The sequence below is a fragment of the Malaya genurostris genome, unplaced genomic scaffold, assembly GCF_030247185.1.
Source record: "Malaya genurostris strain Urasoe2022 unplaced genomic scaffold, Malgen_1.1 HiC_scaffold_48, whole genome shotgun sequence".
In the NCBI taxonomy this organism is placed as follows: domain Eukaryota; kingdom Metazoa; phylum Arthropoda; class Insecta; order Diptera; family Culicidae; genus Malaya; species Malaya genurostris.
Window position 1 is genome coordinate 1 of NW_026682679.1, and position 27,153 is coordinate 27,153.

The following is a 27,153-nucleotide window of genomic DNA, read 5'->3' on the forward strand; positions in this document are numbered from 1 at the left end:
TGTGGAGACAGGATACAGTATATGTATTTAAACGTGAAATAGAATATCAAGTCCGGATGTTTGTCTGAAGGATGTAAACCAATCATAACGAAATCAGAACCAAAATCAATCTGAACCTTGCGCTCAACAGATGAAAATCTCAAACAGGGATCGAAAAATGGGTACAACCATTGATACGAGCACGTTTATTAATTGAATTTCATCCAACCTTTTAAGTAACGCATGATTTAAGCATGACAATAAATTACATTAAGCCTTCATACATTAGAAAGGATAGGTTCACAGAGCTCCCAACCGTTTTCTGTCCTCCTGTCTCAGCAAATAAATCTGATTAATGTCGTCGTCGGCTCTTTCGAGAAGATGCTACCGTTTAGCTGCAAATGTAGATGTAGGTGCCTAGCTCTCAACTCCCAACTCCCAACGAGCAACAAGTTGTCCTTTCGCTTGTTGACGTGATGCCGCGTGGATGCTTGCAAATCCAACCGAGAAGCTTGCGTTTGACAGTGGTGTAGGTGTGGGAAACAAGAGGAAACAAATTGTGAACAAAGTTTTGCAGGCCGATTGTAGAACCTTTTCGGAATCCCCCGCTACTGCTGCTGCCACTGCCCCCAGAAACAAAATTGATGATTCTTATTTAGGATCACGCCGGATAGTGCGAGAAGTGTTACTCTCGAGTTGATTGCAGTTCTACAGTTTGGCTTTTGAATACCGGAAAACGAAATGGATTTTTATGAACCTCACAGGAGGTCCAAAATGAAAATTGATTAACCTGAAAAAAAAACGTATCAACACTGGCTGTGACTTGTATGACAATGGTTTCCTGCGCATATTCCAACAGGAAGATGACTGTAAATAAGATCTGTGGATTGGGAAAAAGCTATACATACGGGTGGGCGGATAGTATAAGTTATCCGTTCTACATCGAAACAAGCACGGAATTGTCGGGAAAAAGTTCGAAGCAAAATACAGTTGGAACATCACGCGTAGATGGAAAAAGATACATGGTTGACTGAAGAGACGTTTTGATTGTGAGTCCTGTTTGGGACTAGGTGTTTAGAACGAATGAATCCGTTTTCCGCTTGAGTCGGTCCCTTTTAATCGATTCGATTCAGGTCCGAATGCCAAGCAAGCGTAAGCGCAATCTTCGTCATCCGATTGATACAAACCTGGGTGGTGGGTCGAATGATGAGCAGGGCCATCCAAAGTCGCAGAAATCCAACAAGTGGCCCAAAGGCAACAAGTAGATACGCATAGTCGCCTCCAGACCGGGTGATGCAGGTTCCGAGCTCGGCGTAACACAACGCCCCAACCGTCGACAGAATGCCACTCAGCGTCCAGATGACCAGCGAAGAGCCAACCGATCTGGGGGGAGAAAAGGGGGAAAAATCGAATGGGTTAGTTGGTAACAAGATGGCAAAACTTTTGCTCGAACATCGGTACGTCAAAGTTTCGATTGCGATTCCAGGCGTTCTGGACTTAATATATATATATATATATATATATATATATATATATATATATATATATATATATATATATATATATATATATATATATATATATATATATATATATATATATATATATATATATATATATATATATATATATATAGGGTAAGGGCTCCCTATTTCATCTGAGCTCCTATTTCCATCTCATCCCTTCACCTCATTACTTTGAACATGAATAATATTTTAAAACCTACTTGAACCAAACTGGGAAATGTTTTAAAATGATTATAAAAGCTATTGTCACACTTTCCAATTGAAAGAAATGGTTTTAATTTCTTCGGTTATCGTTTTTTTCATTTCAAATAAACTCACTTTTCAATTTAGGACACATTTTCGTCTCAAGATTTACAGTTCGTCATGTTTCTGATTATCTACTAATCGATTCGTCTCAAAACATGATCACTTTTTCGCACAATTACACTACCATTGAATGCTGGATGACTTCATAATTAATAATGTTCACTTGCTACTTGTTTAATTAACGATTTAATACTTCAAAAACTACCCGACAAACAATAAAAGTCTTTAAAAATATGAGATGAAAGTTTTTCACTTAGTTCACCTGATTGCGCTTTGTTTTCATCTCATTTGGTTTCGCAAAGTTGCCAAGTTATCTCATAATGTTACAAAACAAAAATTGTTTTTCTTCATCAAAATCTCATCAAAAAGTATGTTTTTTGGTATCCGTGACATTAGTTTAATTATATTATTGATATTAATATTTTAATAAAACTGTTTTGGCTTCGAATTTTACCAGGAAGAGCATGTTAAATACTAATGAAATAACCATTGTGGCAAATCTAGTAGCACTGGTTTCATTCCGCTATACGTCAACATAACGCTGTGAAGTGTGTGTGTTTCATCGGCTGTGCACAGAGATGCCAGATATTTTCATAGAAAATATGTATTACGTTGAATAGAAACTCTATATCTGGTCTATCTGTTTTCACTAATAAAATGATGGTAAATCTGTTTTCACTAATAAAATCTGTTAACATCATTTTATTAGTGAAAACAGATAGACCAGATATAGACTTTCTATGCAACGTAATACATATTCTATGAAAATATCTGGCTTCAAATAGTTCAAATTGGTTCCAAATTTTAATATAAATGTTTGTCAGTGTTCATAATCAATTATCTACATAAAAGATTTCCACTTTAACATGTGATTTGTCCGTTGATTAATAAACTTTTAAAGAATCACCGCAATCAAATACTAATAGATACTCAGAGAACAAAGTCTAATTTTTTACTTCTTTCTTTCTATGAACCTGTACAAATCTGTATTAAATTTAGGAAATCTTGACAAAATCGGTACTTTGATTTAAACCAGTATGCGAACGCAAAAATCTATACAATACATATAAATCTGTATGAATGGCATCTCTGGCTCTACACTTTGTTTCAAGAAGGGCTAATGAATAAATAGTAACAATCACAGTTTTGTTTTTATTTAAAGTTCACCAAATTAACTTTTCAGTAAATTTTTAAATTTAAAGCAAAGGCAACGGAAACGACTGAAAAATTTTTAAACGTTGAAATGATTTCAAACTGGTTCTAAAAATATCGTATATTGTCTCATAGTTGGCATTAGGCCGTTTTTAAGAAGAATTCTGACATTTTGAACCTGAGAGTGTGATAGTGGAATATTTCGTTTTGATTGCTGTCGCCATTGCTAATTTATAGAATGAATAAAGGATCAACGATAGGATGGATAAAAATCCATTGAGATGAAATTAGGAGCAAAGTAGTGAACATTTCATAAGTGTTTTTGCTGTTTTATGAACATTATTTTAATTTCCAAGGAATGTGAATCAAATCTCAATGTGGAGCAAGGCGAATGAAGCAGTAATATGAAATAGTTATAGTGATTTTAGTGGCTAGATCGAGGTTTGAAGGCGACGTCCTTACAAATGAGATGAAATAGGGAGCCCTTACCCTATATGGGATTGGAAACACGTGAACGTGAGGAAACTGGGCTAACCAGTTTGAAATGCATTCGGTTACTGCGTAAGATTTACGGTTGAGAAGACGGGAAGAACGAGATAAACAACAATCGTGAGGTTTGAATTATTTAATTTTTCGCTCCTTTCGTTACTGTTCGGGTGCGATATAGGGTTATTGTACCGATAGTCGTCTCACTAGTCGAGTTACCAAATTTTTTTTTTGATTACTCGACTTCTAACAAACGAAATGTGATTAAATCGGATACAATATATTTGCTTCGGTTAAAAAAAGTGCAAGCTAGTGGATCTCGTTCTAGCTAATGGTTTTAGAATATAAGATGAATGGTAGAGCTGAGATGACGTGGGGATACCGTTACCCTAGGATAACATTTATTTATTTTGTCGTCAATCAAAAGTAGACCATAAGGATAATTACAATAATCGTCTTAAATTAGTAAACTATTCTAAATAGATCACTAAATAATGTATAATTTATTATGAGTTAAATAATTATAATTGGCTTACCGAATAGAACTGAAATATTGCTTTAGTTTGTTTTTTGACATAGTGAAATCGACTGCTTCTGAATGCTTGTTGTATACAGCCATCAATTGATTTATTGGCCCATTTTTTGCATAGTTTGTTCGCTGGTGGTTTGTAATAAAAATATTTCGATTTCTTAAAGGCCGAGATGGTATGTAAAAATTTAGTTCGGACAGGAGTTGACTGGAATCTACGCGATTCGAGACAATGTCATTTACAAATGAGACCATTGAAAATTCTCTGCGTTCTTTTAATGTTTGAATACTGATTAGCATACAGCAGGCTTTATAGGACGGAAGAGGAAGTCTTGTCCAACCTAATTTACGAAGTGCAAATAACAAAAATTGTTTTTGAACTGATTCAATTCGATCTTCTCAAGTGATTAAGTAAGGTGACCAAACTAAGCTACAGTATTCTAGTACTGACCGAACATAGGCAATGTATAATGTTTTAATTGTATACGGATCGTGAAAACAGTAACAAAACCGTTTTATGAATCCTAGCATGTTATTGGCTCTATTTATGATTGTATTATAATGGTCAACAAAAGTCATTTTAGAATCTAGTATTATTCCTAAGTCCCTAATTCTTTCGCATTTTTGAACTGTTTGACTTCCAAGAGTAAGTATCAAGTCAGGTGTATTTCGTTTTTTACTGAATGTTATTCTACTGCATTTTTTCACATTTAGTTGAAGAAGACTTTTGTTACACCATGTATAAAAACAAAGAATTTCTTCTTCATAAACCTTGGCATCCTCACTTTTCTCTATTTCTAAAAATAGTTTTATATCGTCTGCGTATATTAGAATTTTTATTTTTTTCAAAAGAAAGGAAATGTCGTTAACAAACAAGATAAATAAAAGAGGACCTAAATGAGATCCCTGGGGGACCCCGGAACTGACGTGAATGGGGTTCGACTTTTTACCCTTAAATTTTACAATTTGTTGACGATTTGTTAGATAAGATTCCAACCATTTAAGAAGACCTGGTAAGATTCCCAATTTCTGTAATTTGAACATAAGCATGGGTATGTCAACACGATCGAATACTTTGCTGAAATCTGTATAAAGAGCTTCAATGTAATTTCCCTTGTCCATAGCGGTCAGGGTATAGTGGACGAATTCAAGCAAATTAGTAGTAGTGGAACGTCCTTTGAAAAATCCATGTTGCATGTGAGTAATTCTATTTTTTATTTGACTAAACAGTTTGTCATTAACGATCGCTTCAAATAGCTTCGGAATGCAAGAAAGAATAGCAATCCCGCGATAGTTGCATATGTCCCATTTTCCCATTTTTGAAAATTGGTATAAGGAAAGAGTTTTTCCATGTATCTGGAAAAACTCCAGACTGAAGCGAATTATTAAAAAGCCAGCACAAAGGGGTCGCAAGATTTAATGTTATTTTTTTCATTAATATGGGTGGAATCCCATCAGGTCCGGCACTTTTAGAGACATCCAATTTGTTTAGGGCATCTATTATGTCTAGCACTTCGATTTGATTTACATTAATATCTTCAGTAAACTCTGGAAAGAAATTAAAATATTCACGATCGCGGTCATCTTCAGAAAACTTCGTGTAGATTTGTTGAAAAAATTTAGCGAAAAGATTACAAATTTCTTGTGAGTTATTACCAATGTTTTCCTGTAGATACATTCTTGACGGAAAGTTTTCTGAATTCAATTTGTTTCTAACATAACTAAAGAATTTTTTTGGGCAAGACTTTATTTCCTGTTCAGTTCTTGAGTTATACTCTTTGAATGCAGTATCAATTGCTAAACTTAGTTGGTCACAGATGTGTATGTAATTCGATAAATTGTCACTATTATTTTCTCTTTTGTACTTTTTGTGAGCTTTTTGTTTTCGATTTCTTAAGTTTCTAATACGCTCGTTATACCAAACAGGATACTTTGAATTATTTTGTCGCCTAATTTTCTTCAATGGGACATGTTCATTTATTATGTCGTAAAGCAGTGCGTAGAAAATATCGACTGAAATTTCGACATTTTCTTCGTTTCTAAGGAGTTCTTGCCAATCTATTTCTCGTAGCTTACGACTAATACTATCATAATTTGCTGAGTGGTAATCGAAAATCTCCTCATACTCGTAGTCGTCGGGTCTATTAATCTGATGTATAAATATTGAGAATTCGATTGCTGTATGAAAAGCTTCATTTTTCCACAATGGAGTTGGTGATTCTGTTACACAAAAATCATCGTGAATATTAGTAAATAAAAAATCTAAATAACAGTTTTGCTGATTTTTTACATGATTAATTTGATTAAGACCTAAACCGGATATTTTGTCGAATAAGTAATGAAGTATTTCATTCTCCCCAACGAGATTATTATTATTACTATCATTATTATTATTAAAATTACTCTTGCATACCGAAAATCGTCGATACATTTCAGACCAGGCCATTGCAATTGTCTCGTACTGAAATTTCGAGAAGAATCAGATATCTTCGAACTTCATAGCTTCAATAAAAATAACTACAAATTTTTCGTACCTAGCTTCCTATATTAGAAAATTAAAAAGGAATTGTTTAAAGTTTGGAATATATAGTTGTAGAATAGCAGCTGGTCAATGTAACTAATCTGTACTTTAATGTAGGTGCATCGCTTCAAACTCTATTAGTGAAAAAGGGGAAAGCTTGCACAATTCATACAATCAATCAACTAACTGATATTCGGCAAAGTGGTGGGAGTGTGCCAGTTTTTTCGTATTAACGACATCCAGTTATGTCTCTGACATAACCCACCCGCCTTTTTTTAAATTAACGAATCATCGCACAAAGCGTATCGAGCAAAACCGACACATAGAAATACAAAATATTTTCAGTGATTGAGTGCAGTTGGCTTACGACACGTTTTGTTCGTTAGTAAAATAGGCACTAACCGCTCGGTTGGACAATTGAACTATGTTCGAATTTAATAAATAGTTCAATAGAATCATAGATAAAAGTCGTATCGAATAAGCCAAAAGCCTATGCTAGTCGTGCCTCTACTCACATAACACATAGGCTGAAAAGTGCCGGGCCTAATAAAGAGAACACGAGTTTTGTTTTGTTAAAAATAATTTATTCATCAACGTAATCTCCATCAAGAGCAACGCAATCACTCCAGCGCAGCTCTAACATTCCAATACCACTTTTGTAGAACGGTTTATCGTTTGCCTCAAAATATGCCTCAGTTTCAGCGATAACCTCTTCATTCGTGCAAAATTTCTCACCGGCGAGCATTTTTTTCAGGTCTGCGAACAGTCAGTAGTTGCTAGGAGCCAAATCTGGGGAATACAGTGGATGTGGGAGTTGTTCGAAGTTCAATTCATGTAGTTTTGCCATTGTTTTGATTGACTTGTGACTCGGTGTGTTGTCTTGATGAATCAGAATCAGAACAAATTGGCTCAAATGGCGCGTTCCCCTTGATATAAAATGAAATGTGGTTAGACTTTAAACAGTATGTTTTGTATCAATTATTAATATTATTTCATTATTTGATTGGAAATATTTTTACGATTCGATTTGCCACGTATTTTCAATTATAAATGATTGAAATTTTGATTAGTAGCGAGCAGTGTCCTATTTTGTCTGCTAAAAATCTCCGACATATCGGATTTGCCTGCCATAGACGACGGTTTTGAAGAAGTAAGCGATATATCAAAGGGAAAGCATCGCTCTAATTAGAAGCAAATTTATAGCTAATGTTTCAGTCCTATGCGTAGCATGCCAGAGATAGGTTGTTGCTAGACAGCAGGACAAACAGTGACATGAAATGATTTGAAGCTTTATTTGTGTGGTCTGATCATGTGTCATGCAAGCTCAAATGAATGTAATGTCGTTTCGCCTGAGAAATTGACCCCAGGGTAAATTTTGAGTGCTTAAAATTATTTTTAATTTATATAAGATGAACTCGATTGATAATGAGAAAAAGTTTATCGCTTCAACCGAAATCGCAGAATGGTAGAGAAACCTAACGTTATAAAAATAACTTCTTTGCATACAAAACTTGAACACAAGCTTGGCGAAGAGAAGTTTTAATATCAAAATCGTATCGCAGGTATGTACAAAGATCTAATTGCATACATTTGGGATATTGGTGTAATTTCGTCGGTTATAAAATAATGTTCGGTGTTGGTTCCTAATCAAGATCAATCCAGGCAGACTCTCGTGCAATTGCGGATTCAAAAGTGTGACGATTGATTGAACTGTTTGATTGTAGATCATTAGAAATTTTGGTTGCCTTGTTCCACATCAATGGCTCGAACAACCCTATGAGGCTGATCCTTGTAGTTTTTCTTTGCAATTTCACCCACCAAACGATCCAATAATGCTATATAATATAATAATGTCCTTTCTCAAGGTAGTTGATAAATATTGCACTACGCACATCCCAAAATACCGAAGCCTTAACCTTTCCAGCCGATTGTTGTGCTTTCAGGACACTTTGGACGAGGTTCACCAGTTACTGTCCACACAGATGACGATCGTTTTGATTCCGAAATAAAGTGGTGAATCCATGTTTCATCCATTGCCATATATCGACGCAAAAATTCCGCTTGGTTTCAGAGTTTTCTTATAGTCAAATGCTCATGCAATATAAAGCCGACACGTTTTTGTGGATTCTTTTATGTTTTTTGGTGTTACCGCCTCATTTGTACGTTCACTGCGTTCTGCATTATCGGTGTCTCAACGACCACGTTTGAAGTCAGCAAACCAACGTTTTATTGTTGTTTCTGATGGAGCGAAGTCTTCATAATACTTTTCAAGCCATTGCTTCGCATGAACGGTATTTTTGCCCATAAAATAACAGTGTAAAATTAAAACACAAAATTGTTGTTCTGAAAAAAAAACGCAAGTAACGTAACTCTTAGCATATTAGCTCACAAACTAATGAATAGAATATCATGAAATTTTAACAGCTGTCTTTCAAATGTTAGTATTAACTGAAAAAAGGTAACTGCAATAAAACTAGCGCCATCTGTGTGATATATCTGGAACTTTTCAGCCTATGTGTTACATCCAAAATACAGGTACTGGATTCAGGCTCAAAGTTGAAGTCCAGAATCCAGGCTCAGAATTGAGGTCTAGAACTCAGTTCCAAAATCTAAATCCAGAATTGAAATCAAGAATCCAAGCTCAGAAATGAGGACTAGATTTTAATCTAGTCCAGGCCAGAATTTAATTACAGAATCGCGGTCCAGCATTCAGTTCCAGAATCCAGGTTCAAAATTGAAGTCAAGAATTCCGGTTCAAACTTCAGTACCAAAATCCAAGTTCAAAGCTTGGTTCCAGGATTTGGGTTCGAAACTAATTTTCTCAATTCAGTTCCAGAATTGAGATTAAGAATTCAATTCCGGAATTCAGGTCAAAAACTTAGGTTCAGTGCTTAGTTCCGGAACCCAAGTTGAACATCCAATTTTAGAATCCAGGTTCAGAATAGAATTTCCGAATCCATTTTCAGCATTCAGTTCTAAAATTCAAGTTCTAGAGTTCAGGTCCAAAATTTTGGTCCCGAACTCAGACCAAGCATTCAGATCCAGGTTCTGAATTCGGCCTCAAAATTGAATTCCAGAATACAGGCTTAGAATTAGAATCTAAAACTCAGCTACAGAATTCAGCTCCAAAATCAGGGTTCAGAATTTAATTCAAGAATTGAGCTAGGTTTCTTTGCTTTAGTTAGGTCTGAACGAGCGGTAGCGAGGTCGGACAGCACACGAATCAAATTGATGTGGCGAAGTCGCATTAAATATTTTTTCACTAAGTAAACGGAAAATGCCACATACATTTCCCAGCTCGAAAAAAGGAGTCCTCTTTTGACGCTATCCATGAAGCAATCCATTTTTCCAACTCTTCGAAGGATTGAAAATTTTGATCTGCCAGGCCGTGTGCTATCGAACGGAATAGGTGGAAGTCATAAGGGGCGACATCTGGGGAATACGGTGGGTAGCGGAAGACTTCCCACTTCAACGTTTGCAGGAACTTTTTGATCACCTTTGCCACGTGAGGCCGAGCATTGTCGTGTTGGATGATGACTTTGTCATGTCGCTCTTGATATTGTGGCCGCTTTTCTTTTAGCGCGCGACGAAGGCGCATCAGTAGCGTTCGGAATCGATCTCCTGTGATGGTTTCACCTGGTTTTAAGAGCTCGTAGTAAATCACACCGAGCTGATCCCACCAAATACAAATCATAACCTTGGCGCCGTGAATATTCGGTTTTGCCTTCGACGAAGTAGCATACCCGGGCTTTCCCCATGATTTTCTACGTTTAGGATTATCGTATCGAACCCACTTTTCATCACCGGTGACGATTCGATGTAAAAACCCCTTACGATTTTGTCTTCGAAGCAGTTGCTCACATACAAATAGACGGCGCTCGATGTCCCTCGGTTTCAACTCGTACGGTACCCAGTTTCCTTCTTTCTGAATCATGCCCAGGGCCTGGAGACGTTTTGAAATGGCTTGCTGACTCACTCCCAACGATTCGGAAAGCTCTTCTTGGGTTTGGCACGAATCTTCATCAAGCATCTTTGAAGGTTTTTTTCTCTTTCACCACCATGGTTGTCTTCGACATCAAAATCACCATTTTTAAAACGTTGAAACAACCACTCCCGACACGTTCTTATACTCAGAGCAGCATCACCGTAAGTTTCTGAGAGCATTCGATGCGCTTCAAAAAAGTAAAACTTCTCTCAAATGGCGAGAATTGAGCACATAAACAGACCTTTTCGAGTGTGAATTATACGAAAACAAGGCACTGTACACACTCACTTTTAAGGCATTATCATCTATGTTTTTTGACCAACCTCAGCCGGTACAGCCACCTATCGGAAAACGGCGGAAGCAAAGTTGTACACCTGATATTAAGACAATTGCAAGAATCGGCGAAATGTCATTCGCCGAAATGACCCTTTCGGCGAAATGATCCTGATCCTTCAGTTCCAGAGTCCAGGTTCAGATAATTCAAGTTTAGAATTTAGGTCAAGAATTTCAGATTCAGAATTCGGTATCAAAATCCAGGTTCTGAATTCAGTTCCAGAATGCAGGTTCCAAATTGTATTAACTTCAATTTGCGGTTCAAAGTTCAGTGCAAAGTTCCAGGTTCAGAACTCGGTTGCAGAATCCAGATACGGCATGTGGGTTCAAAATTTTGATTTCAAAATCCAACGTTCAAAATTCAGTTCCACAAAGTAAGACATGAAACCTAGAATGGAATTCTGAACCTCAATTCCATTCTAGGTTTCATGTCCAGAATTCAGATCCAAAATTTAGGTGCAGAATACAGTTCCAGAGTCCAGAATTCTGGTGCAGAATTCAGATCGGTTTACTCAGTAATTGCATAGCCTTACTATTCAAGAAGGACAGAATTTCTGAAATTAAGCTTATATCGGTTAATCAACGATGACTAGATTGATTTTCGTTAACTTCGTGCCAAATGATGGATCCTATCTTCTATTGCTTGTTATGGAATTTTATCCAAATCCGAATAAATAATGTCGAATGTTTGAAACAACGCTGCATACAACAAACTGCTCATCCTGAAGTAAAAATATCTTGAACATAATAGTTTCATTTAAATGAACTGCACTGACAATATTTTAGCATGAATAATTTAACAGACGTTGGAGGAGAACCAATAATGACTAGAGTTCTAGGGGAAATTTTCAACGGGTATTACATCATTTTTCGTCTAAGTGTTTAGCTTTTTGTTTTAATATCAAAGTGTTTGATCTCGAACTGAACGCAAACAAGTTTGTAAAACGACGAACCTCAATCATAGAAGTAGTTTCCTCGAGGGCCGTCTCAAGAGAACACTTCCAATAGGAACCTTTCGCTACTTACTTAGTGTATAGAAAAACTCCGGCAGGGGAAACGAAAATTCCTGATCCAATGATCGTCCCTACGATGATTGTTATTCCATTAATCAGAGTAATCTTTCGCTTGAGAACGATTTTGTTTCCCCCGCTAGTTTCTGTGGCCGAGCCGTCGTTTGCATCCTTTTCGGGAAGTTGATTTTCTGCTTCGTTAGCCATTTCTCGCACCGATAGTGTTCAACAGAACAAACCTACACCAGACTTCGTTATTACTTTCACGCAAGATTAACCTAATTACTTTAGTAGCACGTCTTCAGCAATTCACTTCCGCTCGTTCGTTTTCATCTACACTTTTCACTTAACACAACGTTTTACCTTCTTCGGATCACCAAAACACGATCTGTTAGAAATATTAGAAATTCACAATACAAAAAATTTCAATTTCCAGTCTTCACAAAGTGCGCGCTTGTGAATCAGAACATTGGTTGAAGATTCCGTAATGCGACCGATCCCGACAACGTTTCACTTATCACTGTGAGCTAGAGATGGGCAATTCGCTCCTGAGCTGTTCCAGTGAATCGAATCATTGAAGTGAGCTGACAGCTCACAGCTCTTTTCTAAAGATTCGCAGCTCATCAGCTCACTCATTTGCTACCCAGTTCACTGCATTATGACGAAGGGAACACGCTACGAGCTGATCGGATCTTCGGCTCTTTAAGGCTGTGAACCATTTCGCGGTTAATTTTAACTTTTGGTTAAAATCTGACACTCGAGTGGTTAATTTGATGTTGTCAAAAATAACCCTGCTCGAGAGCATGGTTATTTTTGACAGATCGATAATTATTTTCCAACACTGAAAAAAATCTCGCAATGAAAATTCTAATACTAATTCTTTAGTTGAAATTATTTTCAGTGGAAAATAAACCCAAATAACTTTCCGTCCGTCAAATTTTGAAATGGGCCATAGTTTTAGTCAAATTTAACTACTCGACACCAAATAACCACTCAAGTGTCAGATTTTAACCAAAAGTTAAAATTAACCGTGAAATGGTTCACAGCCGAAGAGATTCAATTTAGTCGACATCAGTCAAAAATAAATTAATTTGCATTGCATTTATTGCATCATTGCAAATCAATGATTCAATTTCGATCATGCATATGAAAGAAAACCGGTGCATAAGAAAAACGGCGCACAAAATGAACCTTAAGTTCAAACTAAAAGAGCTGATGAGCTGATACATCGAATCGATTCCCTTTGGTGAGCTGATCGGTTCGGAGCTGTTCACCAAAATGAGCTGTTATGCACACCTCTACTGTGAGCTGCCTCCGTCCTTACTACGATTCTGCTGGACTGGTTGAGGGTGGATGAAAAATCGTCCGCTTTTCCCTGTTCAATATATCAATGAACCTCTGAACTTACTACCACTACATGGTGGGAATGGTGGTTCATCCAATGTAGGAACTCACCGTACGAACAGTTTGCTCGGAGAGAAAAGCATGACGCAAAAATATTTACTTTCCTACTTCAGCATGAAATTGCTTATTAAACAGTTGACAAAAATGGCTTATGTGCACGAGTAAAAAACAATCCCTGTTGACAACATTCGTTATTGAAATTAGAATCAGTGCAGAGTAGAAATAGAAAAGCAGTCTCTTCGATTTGCATGGACTGACTTAGAAAAGTCGGAATTTTCGAGTTGAAAATAGTTGTTTTTCTCTACGTATTTTACGAAGTGACAGTATCGAACAAATAAATTAGAACTAAACAATTTCTTGGATTTACAAAAGTGATCAACACATTTGATGACTGTCATTATTCGATCGATTATCAAGAGCAAATAAAAAACTTGAAGTGTGAAACATTCTTTTTCAAGTAGCATTTTATCACATCAGCCCATGTAGCGATCAGCATTCGCACCACGCTCACTAATACCGTTTTCGTTTTTGAACCTAGACGCGGGCTACTCTGACTCCGAGTAAAACGAACACGTGGTACGCGCCCAACTACAACAACTCATGAAAAAAAGAAAAAATAAACAAACTTGCATGGATGCGTGGTGCGACCCGAGAAAATTTTCAGAGCGAAACTACGCGGTTGGAGTCCGATCTAGAGCGACCTCAGGTTGCTAAAACAAACATATCAAACGTTGTTTGGGCGACTCTGGGTCAGCTTTCGGGCTGCTCTGATCAATAAACGAAAACGGTATAACACGCTAGTTTCGAAAATTCTTAGTGACAACCAATGTTTACACTTTCTTCTTCACATGAAAAGGTGAACTAGCAATGGAAAATTGCAGAGAAAGCACTTCACAAGCCAAGAGTTCTCAGGGTTAAACACAAAGCGATATTTTTACGCTAATAATGATTGAATTTTCGATGATAAAATTAACACTCACACTATTCCGTCAAAAAAAAATCGGAAGAAAATGTGCCGATCGATCTGAGCCTACTTCTACCGGACACGCTTCAGCACCCGATACCGACGACGACGGAAGACTGCCTGCCGTAGCGTAGCAGCGCTGGTAGCTTTCTTCAGACACACACCGGCCACGCCACAGTCATCAAACCACGCAACGAAGTGTGAGTGAAATGAACCAAGCATGGTTTTTGGTTTCGCTTGGCTCTCCCTCTTCGAGACCAAACTGTTGATATCAAATGCGTCTGAAACGGGTGGCAGATGTTTCACCGGGGCCAGCACAAACACGTGCGCGAATAAATGCGAAATGAGTTCCAACCAAATGCAGCGGTTCGGGATGATCGGGAATGATTCGTTAGGGATGATCAATATCTGCGGGGAGTGATTTAATTTAGGGATTTCAAAAGTAGTTGAATATAAACTCATAACAATTTTTTTTTCTCAATGCACAGCATTTTAAAATGATGATTTTTGTGAATCGATGGTTTTTGTGAATCGAAATGAATCACATGAATGAAGTGTCGTAGTTCGAGCGAATTTATATTCAAGAGTCTGTAAAATTATGCAATATACAATTACATGGCTTGAAATTCAATTAAATAAAAACCAAAAATCGGTGACAGCTACAGAAACTTAAACCGATGATCATTAGATCACAAAATATGTCCGTTAATCGACTGAGCCACAGAAGAATCCTTCTTCTGGACAGATATTTTGTGAGGGAACCTGGGACGAACATGGCCACTTTTGGTTTTATGCAAAAAATATTAGTTTCACTCAGAATGTTTATTTACTATTCGAAAGCTGCAACCTTCAGCTACAAAACGTGTATTCTCTGTTATACGGGTGCAATCCAGCTTCGAGTGTACCAACCTCGAAATATAAAATGTGATAATAGGTGGGACGTAAATTGCCATTCACATTTCGACGCAGTAAATAATAACAATTGATTAAATAATTTGTGTAAGTGAAATTTTATTGCTATATTCACTGTTACTGTTTCGTACATGAAAAATCTTATTTTATATACAAATTCCTAATTTTGCTGAATAACTATGAAAAACGATGTGAAAAAAATTACAGGGTTTTGTTCGAGACTCGACCGATCATGATGAAATATAAATGCGATTATCCACAGATCTAAAATAGGCAAAAGTAGAAACACTATCTAGAATTCTAAAGCTAATTTTAGTAAGTTAGAACCTTCAAATATTAATGTCATCGTCAAGTGTGTTCAAGAAGTATTCATAATTATATTTAGAGCAATTTTTTTTTTGCGAAAGTCCGCTTCCGTTCGTACATAGAGATTGTTGTTTACGACAAGCGCCACCGGTAATTTGTTTGCTATGTTAATAAGTAACGTTGAATAGTGATTGTCATCAAACAGATTGGTGAATCCGAAATGTCTATATAAAAATTTCCAACGCTGATGCATATCTACGGAGATCTGCTTTCTCTACGGATCAACTTCTTAGGACTTACTCAACTAACCAAAAGTTCGGATAAAAGGGTCTGATTAGGCTCAAAGTTCATCAATAGCATTCTAAGCAGCCCATTTTTAAAGTAATTATCCACACTTGAAAGTTTGCGCGACGCAATCGAACGAACTTCTAAGCTGCTTCTAAAATACATTGTTCAGCTTGGATCAGGGTCATGTCGCCGAAAGCCATTTCGCCGAAAGCCGTTTCGCCGAAAGTCATTTCGCCGAAAGGGTCATTTTGCCGAATGTCATTTCGCCGAATGGGCCACTTCGCCGAATGTCATTTCGCCGATTCCTGCAATTGTCTTAAAATCGTAATGGGAATCGATTTGAAATAAAAACAAATTAAAGATGATTGTATAAATGACGTTAACGCCCGTTTTGTTAACATACAATTGTACTTCTTGAATAAAGATTGATTCATGAACCTCAGAAAAGAGTTCCCAAAGAAACTTGTTGACTACTAATCATCAAAGCAATTCCATAGGTATCTACCAAGCAAATGTATGTAGTATTTTCCGGTTACTAAATAAAAAATATCTAATGCGGTTTCGCCACATCGATTTGATTCGTGTGCCGTCCGACCTCGCTACCGCTCGTTCGGACCGGTGGTTATAGGTTTGTATGCAAGAGGCCGCCGCTTCCGACGGCGGGTCGGCGGCCAACTCAGCCGACGTCACCTCGGCGGCTTTATGCCGCCGAGCCATCTTGGCTTCGGTTATGTGGCTGTGCCACATCAGTTATACAGGAGGCATAATAACACCAAAAAATAATTTGTACTCGAAATTACCCTGTTGGCGAAATGGCCCTTTCGGTGAAATGGCAAGCCACCGTTTCGCACATTAATGGAGATTCCAGAATGTATACGACCCGTCTGTAAATCAATTCATTTTTGAAGTAATACTTTTGAATCATGTTAAAAGTGCAAATCCATTAACAAATCAGCGAGATACAAGCGCTTCACATTAGGTACGAAAAATATATCACCGATAGTTCAGAATTAGCCTGCTAGTTCCCGTAGAATCGGTATTCAATAAGCTCAAGCAAACACGGTGTTCAGAATACGGAAAAAGACATCCACACACACAAACGCAACTATCAAGCGAGCGAATGGATATAATCTGTCATCCACTCACTAGACAAGTTACGTGTTTCATTCACAGGTAGCCAGCGACTTAGGTAAAAACTGTAAAATGGCATATATTTATAGATTCCTCTTTGTTCGGAAATTTATAGTAAGGAGTAGGTTGTGGTATTTGTTATGCATGATGCGAAACTCACATATGGCAAACGAAGCAGAAGCTACTATATGAAATTCTAGGTGTAGACCATCGATCGAAATCGTCGACCGTGCACGAAAAATCAAGAGGATGACAGCACTTGGGCCGCTGTGATTGGTTCGTGAAAACTTAAGTCGACTCTAAACAATTTTTCAATAGTATTGAAATACTGAAACGACGTTGCCATACATGTTTAAGTTCAATGTTTCTGAATCGATTGGTTGTTAAATTATTTCAATCCATCAACGGAAGACTTATCTTTATTATCGTTCAAAGTTATGACAGAAAAAGGTTGCGCGGCTATTTTTGAAACTTTTTATTGTCACCCAGCCCCGTCTAATGAAGGGTAAGGTATGGTTTTTGATAATCTCCATCAGGTCGCGGTATGTTGCAAAACATGATCGATCGGAAACTGCACCTACAGAAAAATAATATAATATAATATTTGTGTAAATTGTCTCAATTTTCAAGGTTGTTAGAAATCCCGCACGATTTTTCACGGTGATTAGATTGAATTTTTTTCATATAATTTTTACAGTTTGAAAACTTCCAATTTTCAAATTCTGCATCTCATGAAACGTGGTATTTTGTTCTACTTTTTCTCCATTTCTCCAGTGTTAAAGAAATATGACTTTCGGGTGAGCTATGAGTCGAAATCATTCACTTTTTCTTTTTTTTTTAATTTTATGAAAACGTACATTCGGTACTATTATAATTCGTATCGAGAATAATATATTAATCATGCGTCCGAAAAAGATATCGAGTTACGTTTGAAATGTGTGGCTTAAGCACAGACTAACAGACATGACATTATGAATAAATTCTTCTAAAAATAAATTTTCGTGGGGCACTAGTTCCACCTAAATTGAACTGCGCAAACTATTTACAATCGGTTCTCCCCTTGTGTTATGTAAAATTTTTATTACAAATCCCCTAACCCCCCCTAACACAGATCAGCTGTTTGCAAGGACACCAGGCTTTGTAGAATATTTGAAAATGAATCGTCGCAATAAATTATGGCATTACGTTGATAATATATTTAACGTTTTTAGCAATGTTTGAAAGCAACAATTTATTTTTCTCACGTTATTCAGAAAAATGATTTCTCATGTACGTGGAACCGATTATCAGTTTGTGGTTTATAAATAGCTGTAACATTCATACTTTTTGAGTAGTTTTTCGCACTGAATGTTTAAAAAGGCTAGGCATCTAGGCTATTTTTTATTGTGTTGGTAATATTCACCCGAAATTTAGTAGCGGCAGGCCAGAAGCAAGTAGAAGAGAATTGGGCACAGTTCTGTATTTAGTTTTGACAATATGTGATAAATCTGTATCCTGCATGAAATCTGCATAGACGTATACAAATCAGTACATTACTGATAATTCTGTATGAATGACAACTCTGTTGGTAAATGAAAAAAATAAACACAATCTACATGACAGACGGATTGTTTTTGATAGGGTAACGTGACGCCATCATGGCATATGAGAGTACTGTCACAACTAAAGGAATATTCGAAATGGCCGCAATGAAAGTTTTTTATGTTTTGCGTTGTACTTTTTTCTGTATCAGACAACTGACAGCAATTGTAAACATCTACATTATTAGAATTGACGAGACAACAAATGCCATTGTTTGGTCAATAGTTTTTAGTTAGGACAGCCATTGTAGAAAACAACAATTCAAATATTCAATTCGGTAATTGTGTGCTTCTCCGTGTATTTGCGCTTGTAATTGTCATTCATGACAGAATAACAAAATGAATATGTTTTGACTAAGAATACAATAATTTACTACGAACAGTGCGTACTGGGCAGAAAATAAAATACAAATTATTGTCTTTCATATCCGTAGGAACAATTCTAAAGAAACTAGAGTTGCCCATTCGACATCGATTTTATACTGTCATTACGCAGTCCCTCGACCAATCGTTGTGCGCATGAGCAGCGTTCAAACAAACGCTTCCAGCCAGACAACAAACTTCAGGGCGGACAAAAGCTCCGCGATACCGTGCTTGCCATATAATAAATAATGTATAAGAAACTAAGACGCAAATTCGGATATCAAAAGCAATAACAAAACAACATTCCAGAGAATAGGCGTTCGATCGCTAGATTCGTGTTCGACTAAGTATTATTAGCGTAATTTAATGATAGTTATTCGAAAGTAACATAAATTTTTCTCTGTTTTTAGTGTAAAATAATCGTAAAAGAAATGCCCTCCGCGGAACCACCGATGAATAACGGGGACGAACAGCAATCCTCATCACTTCAGGACAATCGTCAGCATGATCAAAATGGGCATGGTGATGAAAACGATGGCAACCACATTTTGGCGGAATCGAATCAAACCGTATCCCGGGATCCCGACCGTCAGTTGATACCGGCCGATCGCATTCTGCACGTGGAGGACTGTCCCGGGGCACCGTTGGATCTGCCGACTGTGCGTGAGTTCACGCAGAACGACAAGATCAACAAATTCCTGCTGAATTCTTTCCTGCAGCTAATTAACGAAACCGATCTGGAACAGGTACGGGATAACGACACTAACGGGGATAGCGAGCAGGATCAGGATTTTGAGGCGTAAGGTTTTGAGCAAAATTTCTTCGCTATTGAAGATAGTTTAGATTAAGTTTTGTATGTTATTATTGTGGTGTCATTTTAAAGTTTTCGTTGCTACTGATGATGAGTGATGATCGAATAAAGATATGGACGGAATATTGAGTGAAATTTATATGGTAGTTTTCATTTTTTTTCGCGAATGCTTGCAGCATACGACTATGGGATTGACATTTTAAGTATTATGGTCGATCGTAAACACCAGCGGAGCTTTGTTGATCAGGTGGCTTGTATGAGATGACAGGCGTGCTACGATCAGTTTAGCTTACATAACTTACCAACTGATCACGTTGACAGATCTACGGTGTAGATTAAAATGCATACACTACATCACACACAGTTATCTGTTAGTCGTTGTCTTCGACGTTCGTCGTTGCCGCTTTGTTTGTTTGTTTTCGTGTATTCGGTTGTCCTACATACAACTGTGCTTTCAATTTACATTCCATCCCAGTTTTAATCAGTGAAGAATTGTAAGCAGAAACGACGCGAAGCAAGAGGAGATTTATTTATTTATCGTCTATCTTTATCAGTGCGGCTCCGTAATCCGCACTCAAAGTCGCCGTATCGACGAGGCAAGACACGGCTGCCTGCACTGTTCAGTGATTCTTTGGTTCCAACCAAAGTCGGTTGTGAGATTTCGGTGTCTTCTTCCTTTCAAGTAAACATGGAAATGAAAACAATCTCCCAAAAGAAGCGCCTCTCGTCGGATGCAGTCGCTGCTTTGGGTGGAATCGGTGGGGACACCAATGGTCACACGTCACCGGGTGAAAGTGTTGCAGTAACACTCAAACCTGGCTCCGAAATTCGGCCCGTTGTAACGGAAGAAGATGTACGAAAACTCGCGGAACGGCTGTACGGTATTATCATACTGGAAATGTGCGAGTTGGATTCCTATGACGATAAGAATTTTTTTATCCAGGCAGACAGGTAGGTTTCAGCGAAGCAACTGGGTGGGGTGTTATTTCTAGTGCTTCCATATATTAGTGCTTCCCAATGAAGTGGGCAGGTTTATTTGATCTTCTGATTGTCAAATGAAACTGCGCAACAGTGCCGGTACAAACCTGAAAGATATTTTTTGGCATAACATGATAAAAAGTGACATCCATGGAAGACCACGTGACGCCGTTTGTGTGGTATTCGTGTGGCACATGCCACACAGAATGACACTGAATTGAATTAAATTCTATACGCGCGTTAGGAATTATTGAATGGTATTAATTCAATGCACTAGTGGTTTATAATTAAAAGGTTTAATGTTACGCTTAGCTTAATATTCATTCTCGAAGTGTTGGTGTCAATAGGACAACTTTTTTTTAACGATATATAGTAATTAGACCTTTAAAATTAATGCATCTCAAGTTTAATTAAAAATGTACGAATTCAGAGTAAACTGCTTATTGCAATCGATTGAGAAAAATAAAGTATCTTTCATATTTCGTATTTTCCGGTTAGAATAAAATATTCTACCAAACTGTGTAGTTGAAATTCACGCTTATCATGTGCATTGTTATGTTGATATGCATTGATTGATTGCACTTTCTTATCATTGCTGATAGACTACTTTGGCGTTCAGCAAATTGATATTGTGCGAAATTGTAATTTTTTGGAACCGGAACGCAGGTTTTTCATTTGTGGAAATCAACTCGTTTGTGGGTAGGCGCACTCAGAAAAATCCTCACTTCAATGCTACGTGAAAAAGTATGTGATTTTTACCCACTAACTTTTCTTGTAATACTTATGTGAAGTATAGGTGGCACAGAATGAACTCATGAACTCATAGTCCACATTTGTACCAAAAGCAAACCCTACGTAACTTTTTTCGTAGACTCTATAGAATAATTTTGTGAAATTTACACGAAGTTCATTTAAATTGTATGTAAATAATGCTCCTTTCTAAATAAGCTGCAGGTGTTGCACAATGAATCAAAATCGACATTACCTCTTCAGAGCAAAAGTTTTTTTCTTCCAGTTCTGAAATCATTTTTCGAAAACATTTTCCTATTTCATCAGAAATGGTTAATAACATGACCTAATTTAAAATGTTCCTATCGACTTTACAATTATGCTGAAAGCATAATCTCTAAATGAGCAGCAAATTAGCTGGCAGCCAAAATGAATTGAAAAAAATTGCACATCTCATTCATTCTAACCTGCGCAGTTGACTTTTAATATCAGTAAATTTAATATTAAAGAACTTTTTTATGTTTTCTTCCATTGAAATTATAGTAATTCATACCGTGTAGGTGAACTTTTTTACTCTTTTGCTCTATCTTATTTATTTGTGTGTTAGAATGAGTGTGTCATGAATTCGTCGTACGAAAGTATAGGTCACCGTTCCAGTTCTGGAAGTAAAGAAATTTTATTTCGCACAATTTACATAATATATAAACATATGATAACGATTGTAGATATTCAAAAGAGTGAGGTTTTATTCGTATTCACGTCAGCCAGTTATGTCTCTCACATTACCCACCTACTTTTTCATATATATTTTTGTTTTTGTACAAAGAAATAATGTCGGATAGCTAAACACCATTTATTATTGTATTGGCATCGATCAAATACTCCAGCATTTATTTTATCATCCAACTCATCTGTTTTCGTTAAAAAAATACTGCACTTCTCTCGTCAGCATGTCTCAGTGTCAGTGAAAATGCACGTGTTACTAAATGACGGCCGAATATTTTATGTCATTGCCATTGAATTGGTTCTGGCAGCCGTCGGGTGCCCATGGATGCAAAGGTAGCCAAAACACCGTGTGGGCACCCACATCATCGGTTCGAAATGAATTTCATGTTCATGTCCGAATCGTTGCGGACTTCAGTGCAACAACTAGGGCCACTTGAGATGCATCCCTCGCCCGGCAGTTATTTTGGAGAAAAAGATCCTACTATTGAAGAGAGTTGTTTTATTCATTTTTTCTTGTTATGGCGCAAATATCATTAAATCTTTGTAGTGTGTAATACCCGATGCTAGAAACGTACTTGAGTATTCATTACACCACATTATTCGCCCTTTGTTAGGGGTATACGTTTTTTACTAGGGATCCAATTACCGGAAGATCTATGATGCGTTGGAGATGCGCATGATTTAGTCTGAGTGGAATAATTATGGTGTTGACAACAATTTTTCATCCGATGGATAATAGTAGAGACATTTCCCAGCTAATCAAAAGTTGTGATAAAAGGGACTGATTCGGCTTAATCAGCTTTCGAAAATTATTAATAGCATTCTGAGTAACCCATTTTTAATGTAGTTGACGCAAACGAGCTGCTTCTAAAATATATTGTTCAGCTTCTATGCAACAAGAAAGTTCACGCGAAACTTGTTCAGTACTTTCCAGTTCTCAAAAGTCCCGAATGTACTTTTAAGCAGCAATAAAGTGGATGTTTTTAGTAATTTTGGAACTTTTGGTTGCTTGGGTTAGCTATCGAAATATGAGTTCTGTTTTTTTTTCATCAGATTGGAAGTTTTACATAATTTGTTACTGATTGTAGTATTAACCGAATATTCCAATCTATTCAAGAAGAAAAGAGTACCCCAAATGTGAACCAAGTTGTTGTACTTCATTTTAATAAAATAAATCAAAACCAATCCTTTGTTTTTCAATACGTTTTGGAAAAGCATAATATTTGGAATAGAATCAAATACAGACACTTTTAGATTTTTTGTTTGCAAATTATTTTCATGAATCATCATACAATTTTTACTAAATGCTGAAACATTCTCGTATATGCACTGTAAATCATCGTCTTCTTTTTAGAAACGACTAGCTGTAGTAAACTATAAATTACTAAGTAGCTTACAAAATGCAGTCGCCATTTAATCACCTTTTCACCTTGTGAAACATAAATATTGGAATCCCACTGTGGTTGTCATATTTGTCATTCGGGACTTGTTACTTTGGGGAAATTTAACAGCTACAAAATGGCAGATTTTTTCGTGAAAAATCATAGTTTTCACTTTGAACAACCACCAAAAATTTAAAAAATCAAAAAAAAAAATCAAACAGAAACGTTGGGGTCTAGAAAAACTTCTAATCTAACTATGCTGCTTTGATTTGTTCACTTCTGATTAGACTGCGCTGAGATACAGTGGACACAGCAAATCATTCCTCAAAAATATCTCTTCATCGACTTATTTCTTAATATTTTTCCAGGAAAAAATCACTGTCAAAAATGTTGTTATTCTGTTGAACGATAATTCTGAAAATTGACACTAAGACACTAACCACGGCCACGGTTTAAACTTTATCTGAGCTTAGATAAGATTTACTGGGCTTATTTACTATTTATAAAGAATTTCGTGAGATTACGTTTTAAGAAAGCTTAGGAGATTGGAAAAATTGCGCGGGGTTGGCGAGCTTAAATTCATTTTGCTTTCTTCGTGGGGATTGTTAATCGGTGGTAAATTTGCCAACGAATGTTAGGTTTGCAGAATTTAGTGATAAATGCACTAGTATTTCACAGTTCACACCAAATCGAACTGCACTATATGAAAGTGTGCTGAATCAAAAGATTAGAGTGCCTATAACCAGAGTGACAACTTCTCATCCGTAATGTTGGCAACAATCCAAAACATTTAATCCGAAATGTTGGCAGTTTTGTTAGCTTTAAATTGTAATTCACAGGTCACCGTTAGGAACTGGAAGCTGTCATTCCAAACGAACAGCTGTCTTCACTATGTTTATAGTTACTCTAGTGATTATGAATGCAACTGAACAGACAGAACTCTGATGTCTGTAAACGAAACACAATCACGTGCTGTTTTTTCTTTGCTTCTTTTCGGTCCGTTGTCAATTTAGTAAGCAGTGTTACCAGTTATGCAGACTGACTGACAAACAGCTTTCAAAAAAAAATAATTCATGAAACGGTTTTGCTTCTAAATATGCCTGTTTTTGACTATTTCGATATGCTCGTTTAAAATCGCTGACAGAAGATTGATGCTCGATTGAAATTACAAACCACTTACCATTGCTAATCAGGAGGTGTAACATGAAGAATTCTGCACATTCTATCACCCTAGAAGACCGACGTGTTCGACTCAAGAACGAGTTTGCCAAATAATATCAAACAATGTTGTATGAGTGGACTGCAAGATTCGCACGTCTTGTGGCAAAAACAGTTGCTTGAATGTATGGTGGGATCAATTTTTGGTAGAAAATAGCAGGCAGTGTAGGTGTTTTTCGCAGATACCAATCAATTTCAAAGAAAATATTATTATTTATAATGAGCTTCCTGGATTGATAGTCTCAGAGTTTCTGTTGGATGTAATTTAGCAGATTCCATTCTTGCCTGCACAGTGTTGAATACATTTCTCACAAAAATTTTATTGATTCAATTTTTGGGAAAAAATCAAGTCTACATGTTTTACCTTTAAGTATTGCATAATCGATTTCAATATAAATTAGAAGACACACTCAACTGATTCATTTTTTATTACGCAGACTCATCAAAAACCCTATCCTCAAGACGGTCAGCCCGAACGGGTACGTGCTGAAAATTGCCAATTCCCTGGATTCAAAGAATGAAGCGTTCTTCGACGGGCAAGCGGAAATAATGCGTCAGTTGGCCAAACATAACATTCGTTGTCCGATTCAGATTCAGAATATTTTCGGAAAGTTTTATTCTGTGGAAACCTTGGGACAGAGCAAACACGTGGTGCGTTTACTCGAGTACATTCCGGGGAAGGTTTTCCACGGGGTGCCTCATCCGGAGCGTTTGTTCTATCAGGCAGGAATGTTCATCGCTCGAGTTGGTTCGGCTCTGAAGGTAAGTTCGGTTGGTTGATGATAATAAAGTGTTTCATTTACAAATCGTGTTCTAAATCTTCAGGGATTCACACATGAGGGCGTTTTGAAACGTGAATCGGTCTGGAAATTGGATAACTTTCCCAAGTTAGAGGAGTTCTTATATGTTGTCAAGGACGAGCATCGCAAGGATATTGTCGAACAAGTTTTGGATGCTTTTCAAAAGCGTATTGCGTCGAACAGTGAAGAATTCGAACGAGGAGTAATCTATGGGGACTTCAACGAATATAACATCATCGTCAGCCGCACGGAGGAGAACTCAAAGGAGTACGACATAGCCGGGATCATCGATTTCGGGGATGTCTGTTATTCCTGCTACGTGTTTGAGTTGGCTATCGCAATGACCTACATGATGTTAGAATCGAATGATTTAGATACCGGCGGATTGATCATGGCTGGATACGGAATGTTAAGGTTGATTCCACCGCACGAAAAGGCGATACTGAAAGTGGCAATTGCAGCTCGATTGTGCCAAAGTTTAGTCCTAGGTCTCTATACGTCGACCGTGGACGAGAGTAACCAGTACATTTTATCCTCGCAGGCCCGGGGCTGGGGTTTGCTCGAAACGTTGTGGGCTGAGAAGGAAAAGGATCTTCTGGAACGCTGGGAAAATGTGTCCGTTCAGTTCTTGACTCGCAGCACTAAGTGAAATCTGTTACGGAAGAGAAAGTAGCATTTAAACGGAGCGATTGTTTGAAACTGAAGTCAGATTTCAATAGGATACTAAGGTCAATTATAGTGTTGCCTTTAAAACCACAAATGAAGATATTCAGAAGCGAATTATGTTGATATTTTTGTTGTGTTTGTTGCTTACTTCATCAAAACCTGTTGAAGCTTTTATTATTGTATATTAAGTTAGAAATTTTATATGTATGTATTTTTATTCAATCAAGAATTTCAGGGGCTGGCAAAGGTTTTACTCAATCTAAAACATGATAATTATGAGTCATTCCAAAGCAGGTGTAAACATTTTGGAAATGATTGCTGGGTACCACTTGGTGTGGAGAATTTTGGGCGGAGTAATTTCGAGAAAGCTGAAAGTCTAAGTATATAGGGAGAGTAGAGCAAACGACCTAAACATAAAGAGTAATAGTATGTTCACATTAGCGCTGATATCAAGTGATATACGGATATACTTGATACCCGATGATATCATGTGCGATATCACTTGATATCCCATATAATTTGATGTCAACGCGTATCACCATTTTGTCATGATATCCGGGATATCATGTACGATATCATGTCGAGTTGTCAAAAATCGCAACTAGCAACACGGATAATGGCATTGAACGCACTCATTTATAAACGTCACTTTGAGAGTGACAATAAACAATCATTATAATTTCAAATTTTTCAACGAATACTGGCGTTCGGAGAACATTTATTGCAAGACTTCAATTATTGATTGAATTGTAGAAGAGAAAAGCAATATTATTGATCTTACTCCTAATGGGAACATTCAATATGACAATTTGATTGTCAAACGATATTATTTCGATCATATGTGAACACTCCCACGTGATATGCATATCATCTCTGTATATCAAGTGATATAAGCGCTAATGTGAACATGGTATATGGACCTACCAACATTCGGATGAAATTGTCGAATTTGTTGCCAAAAATTTTCAAAAATCAGAGAAAATTAAAATAAAACCTGAATTAAAAACGGTTATTTTCAGAACAATACCGACAATTGCGGCGACATCTATGAATGTTCGCCAAGCTGTT

General features: G+C 37.0%; 3 protein-coding genes across 3 annotated transcripts; 2 read left to right on the forward strand and 1 right to left on the reverse strand.

Moving 5' to 3' along the window:
- Positions 1 to 1,166: 1,166 nt before the first annotated feature.
- Positions 1,167 to 12,335, reverse strand: LOC131440027 (putative L-type amino acid transporter 1-like protein MLAS; the record flags this gene model as incomplete). The annotated part of the gene is made up of 2 exons (XM_058611115.1): positions 11,844 to 12,335; positions 1,167 to 1,362 (listed from the first exon to the last, which is right to left on the reverse strand). Coding segments are annotated over exons 1-2 (387 nt in total), but the record flags the coding sequence as incomplete, so codon positions are not given.
- A 6,639-nt stretch (positions 12,336 to 18,974) lies between these two features.
- On the forward strand, positions 18,975 to 19,725 carry LOC131440026 (uncharacterized). Its single transcript, XM_058611114.1, has 2 exons — positions 18,975 to 19,122; positions 19,186 to 19,725. Exon 2 carries the CDS (start codon positions 19,207 to 19,209, stop codon positions 19,576 to 19,578), a length of 372 nt encoding a protein of 123 aa, XP_058467097.1. The 5' UTR covers positions 18,975 to 19,122; positions 19,186 to 19,206; the 3' UTR covers positions 19,579 to 19,725.
- Positions 19,726 to 19,943: 218 nt separating this feature from the next.
- Positions 19,944 to 26,199, forward strand: LOC131440025 (hydroxylysine kinase-like). The gene is made up of 3 exons (XM_058611113.1): positions 19,944 to 20,537; positions 25,057 to 25,381; positions 25,445 to 26,199. The coding sequence occupies exons 1-3, from the start codon at positions 20,275 to 20,277 to the stop codon at positions 26,066 to 26,068; spliced, it is 1,212 nt and encodes a 403-aa protein (XP_058467096.1). The 5' UTR covers positions 19,944 to 20,274; the 3' UTR covers positions 26,069 to 26,199.
- Positions 26,200 to 27,153: the final 954 nt, after the last annotated feature.

Coding starts and splice junctions, on each gene's coding strand:
- LOC131440026 (XM_058611114.1), top strand. CDS start 19,207: ATGCCCTCCGCGGAACCACCGATGAATAACGGGGACGAACAGCAATCC.
- LOC131440025 (XM_058611113.1), top strand. CDS start 20,275: ATGGAAATGAAAACAATCTCCCAAAAGAAGCGCCTCTCGTCGGATGCA. Junction 20,538..25,056: donor TTTTTTATCCAGGCAGACAG/GTAGGTTTCAGC, acceptor TTTATTACGCAG/ACTCATCAAAAACCCTATCC. Junction 25,382..25,444: donor GAGTTGGTTCGGCTCTGAAG/GTAAGTTCGGTT, acceptor CTAAATCTTCAG/GGATTCACACATGAGGGCGT.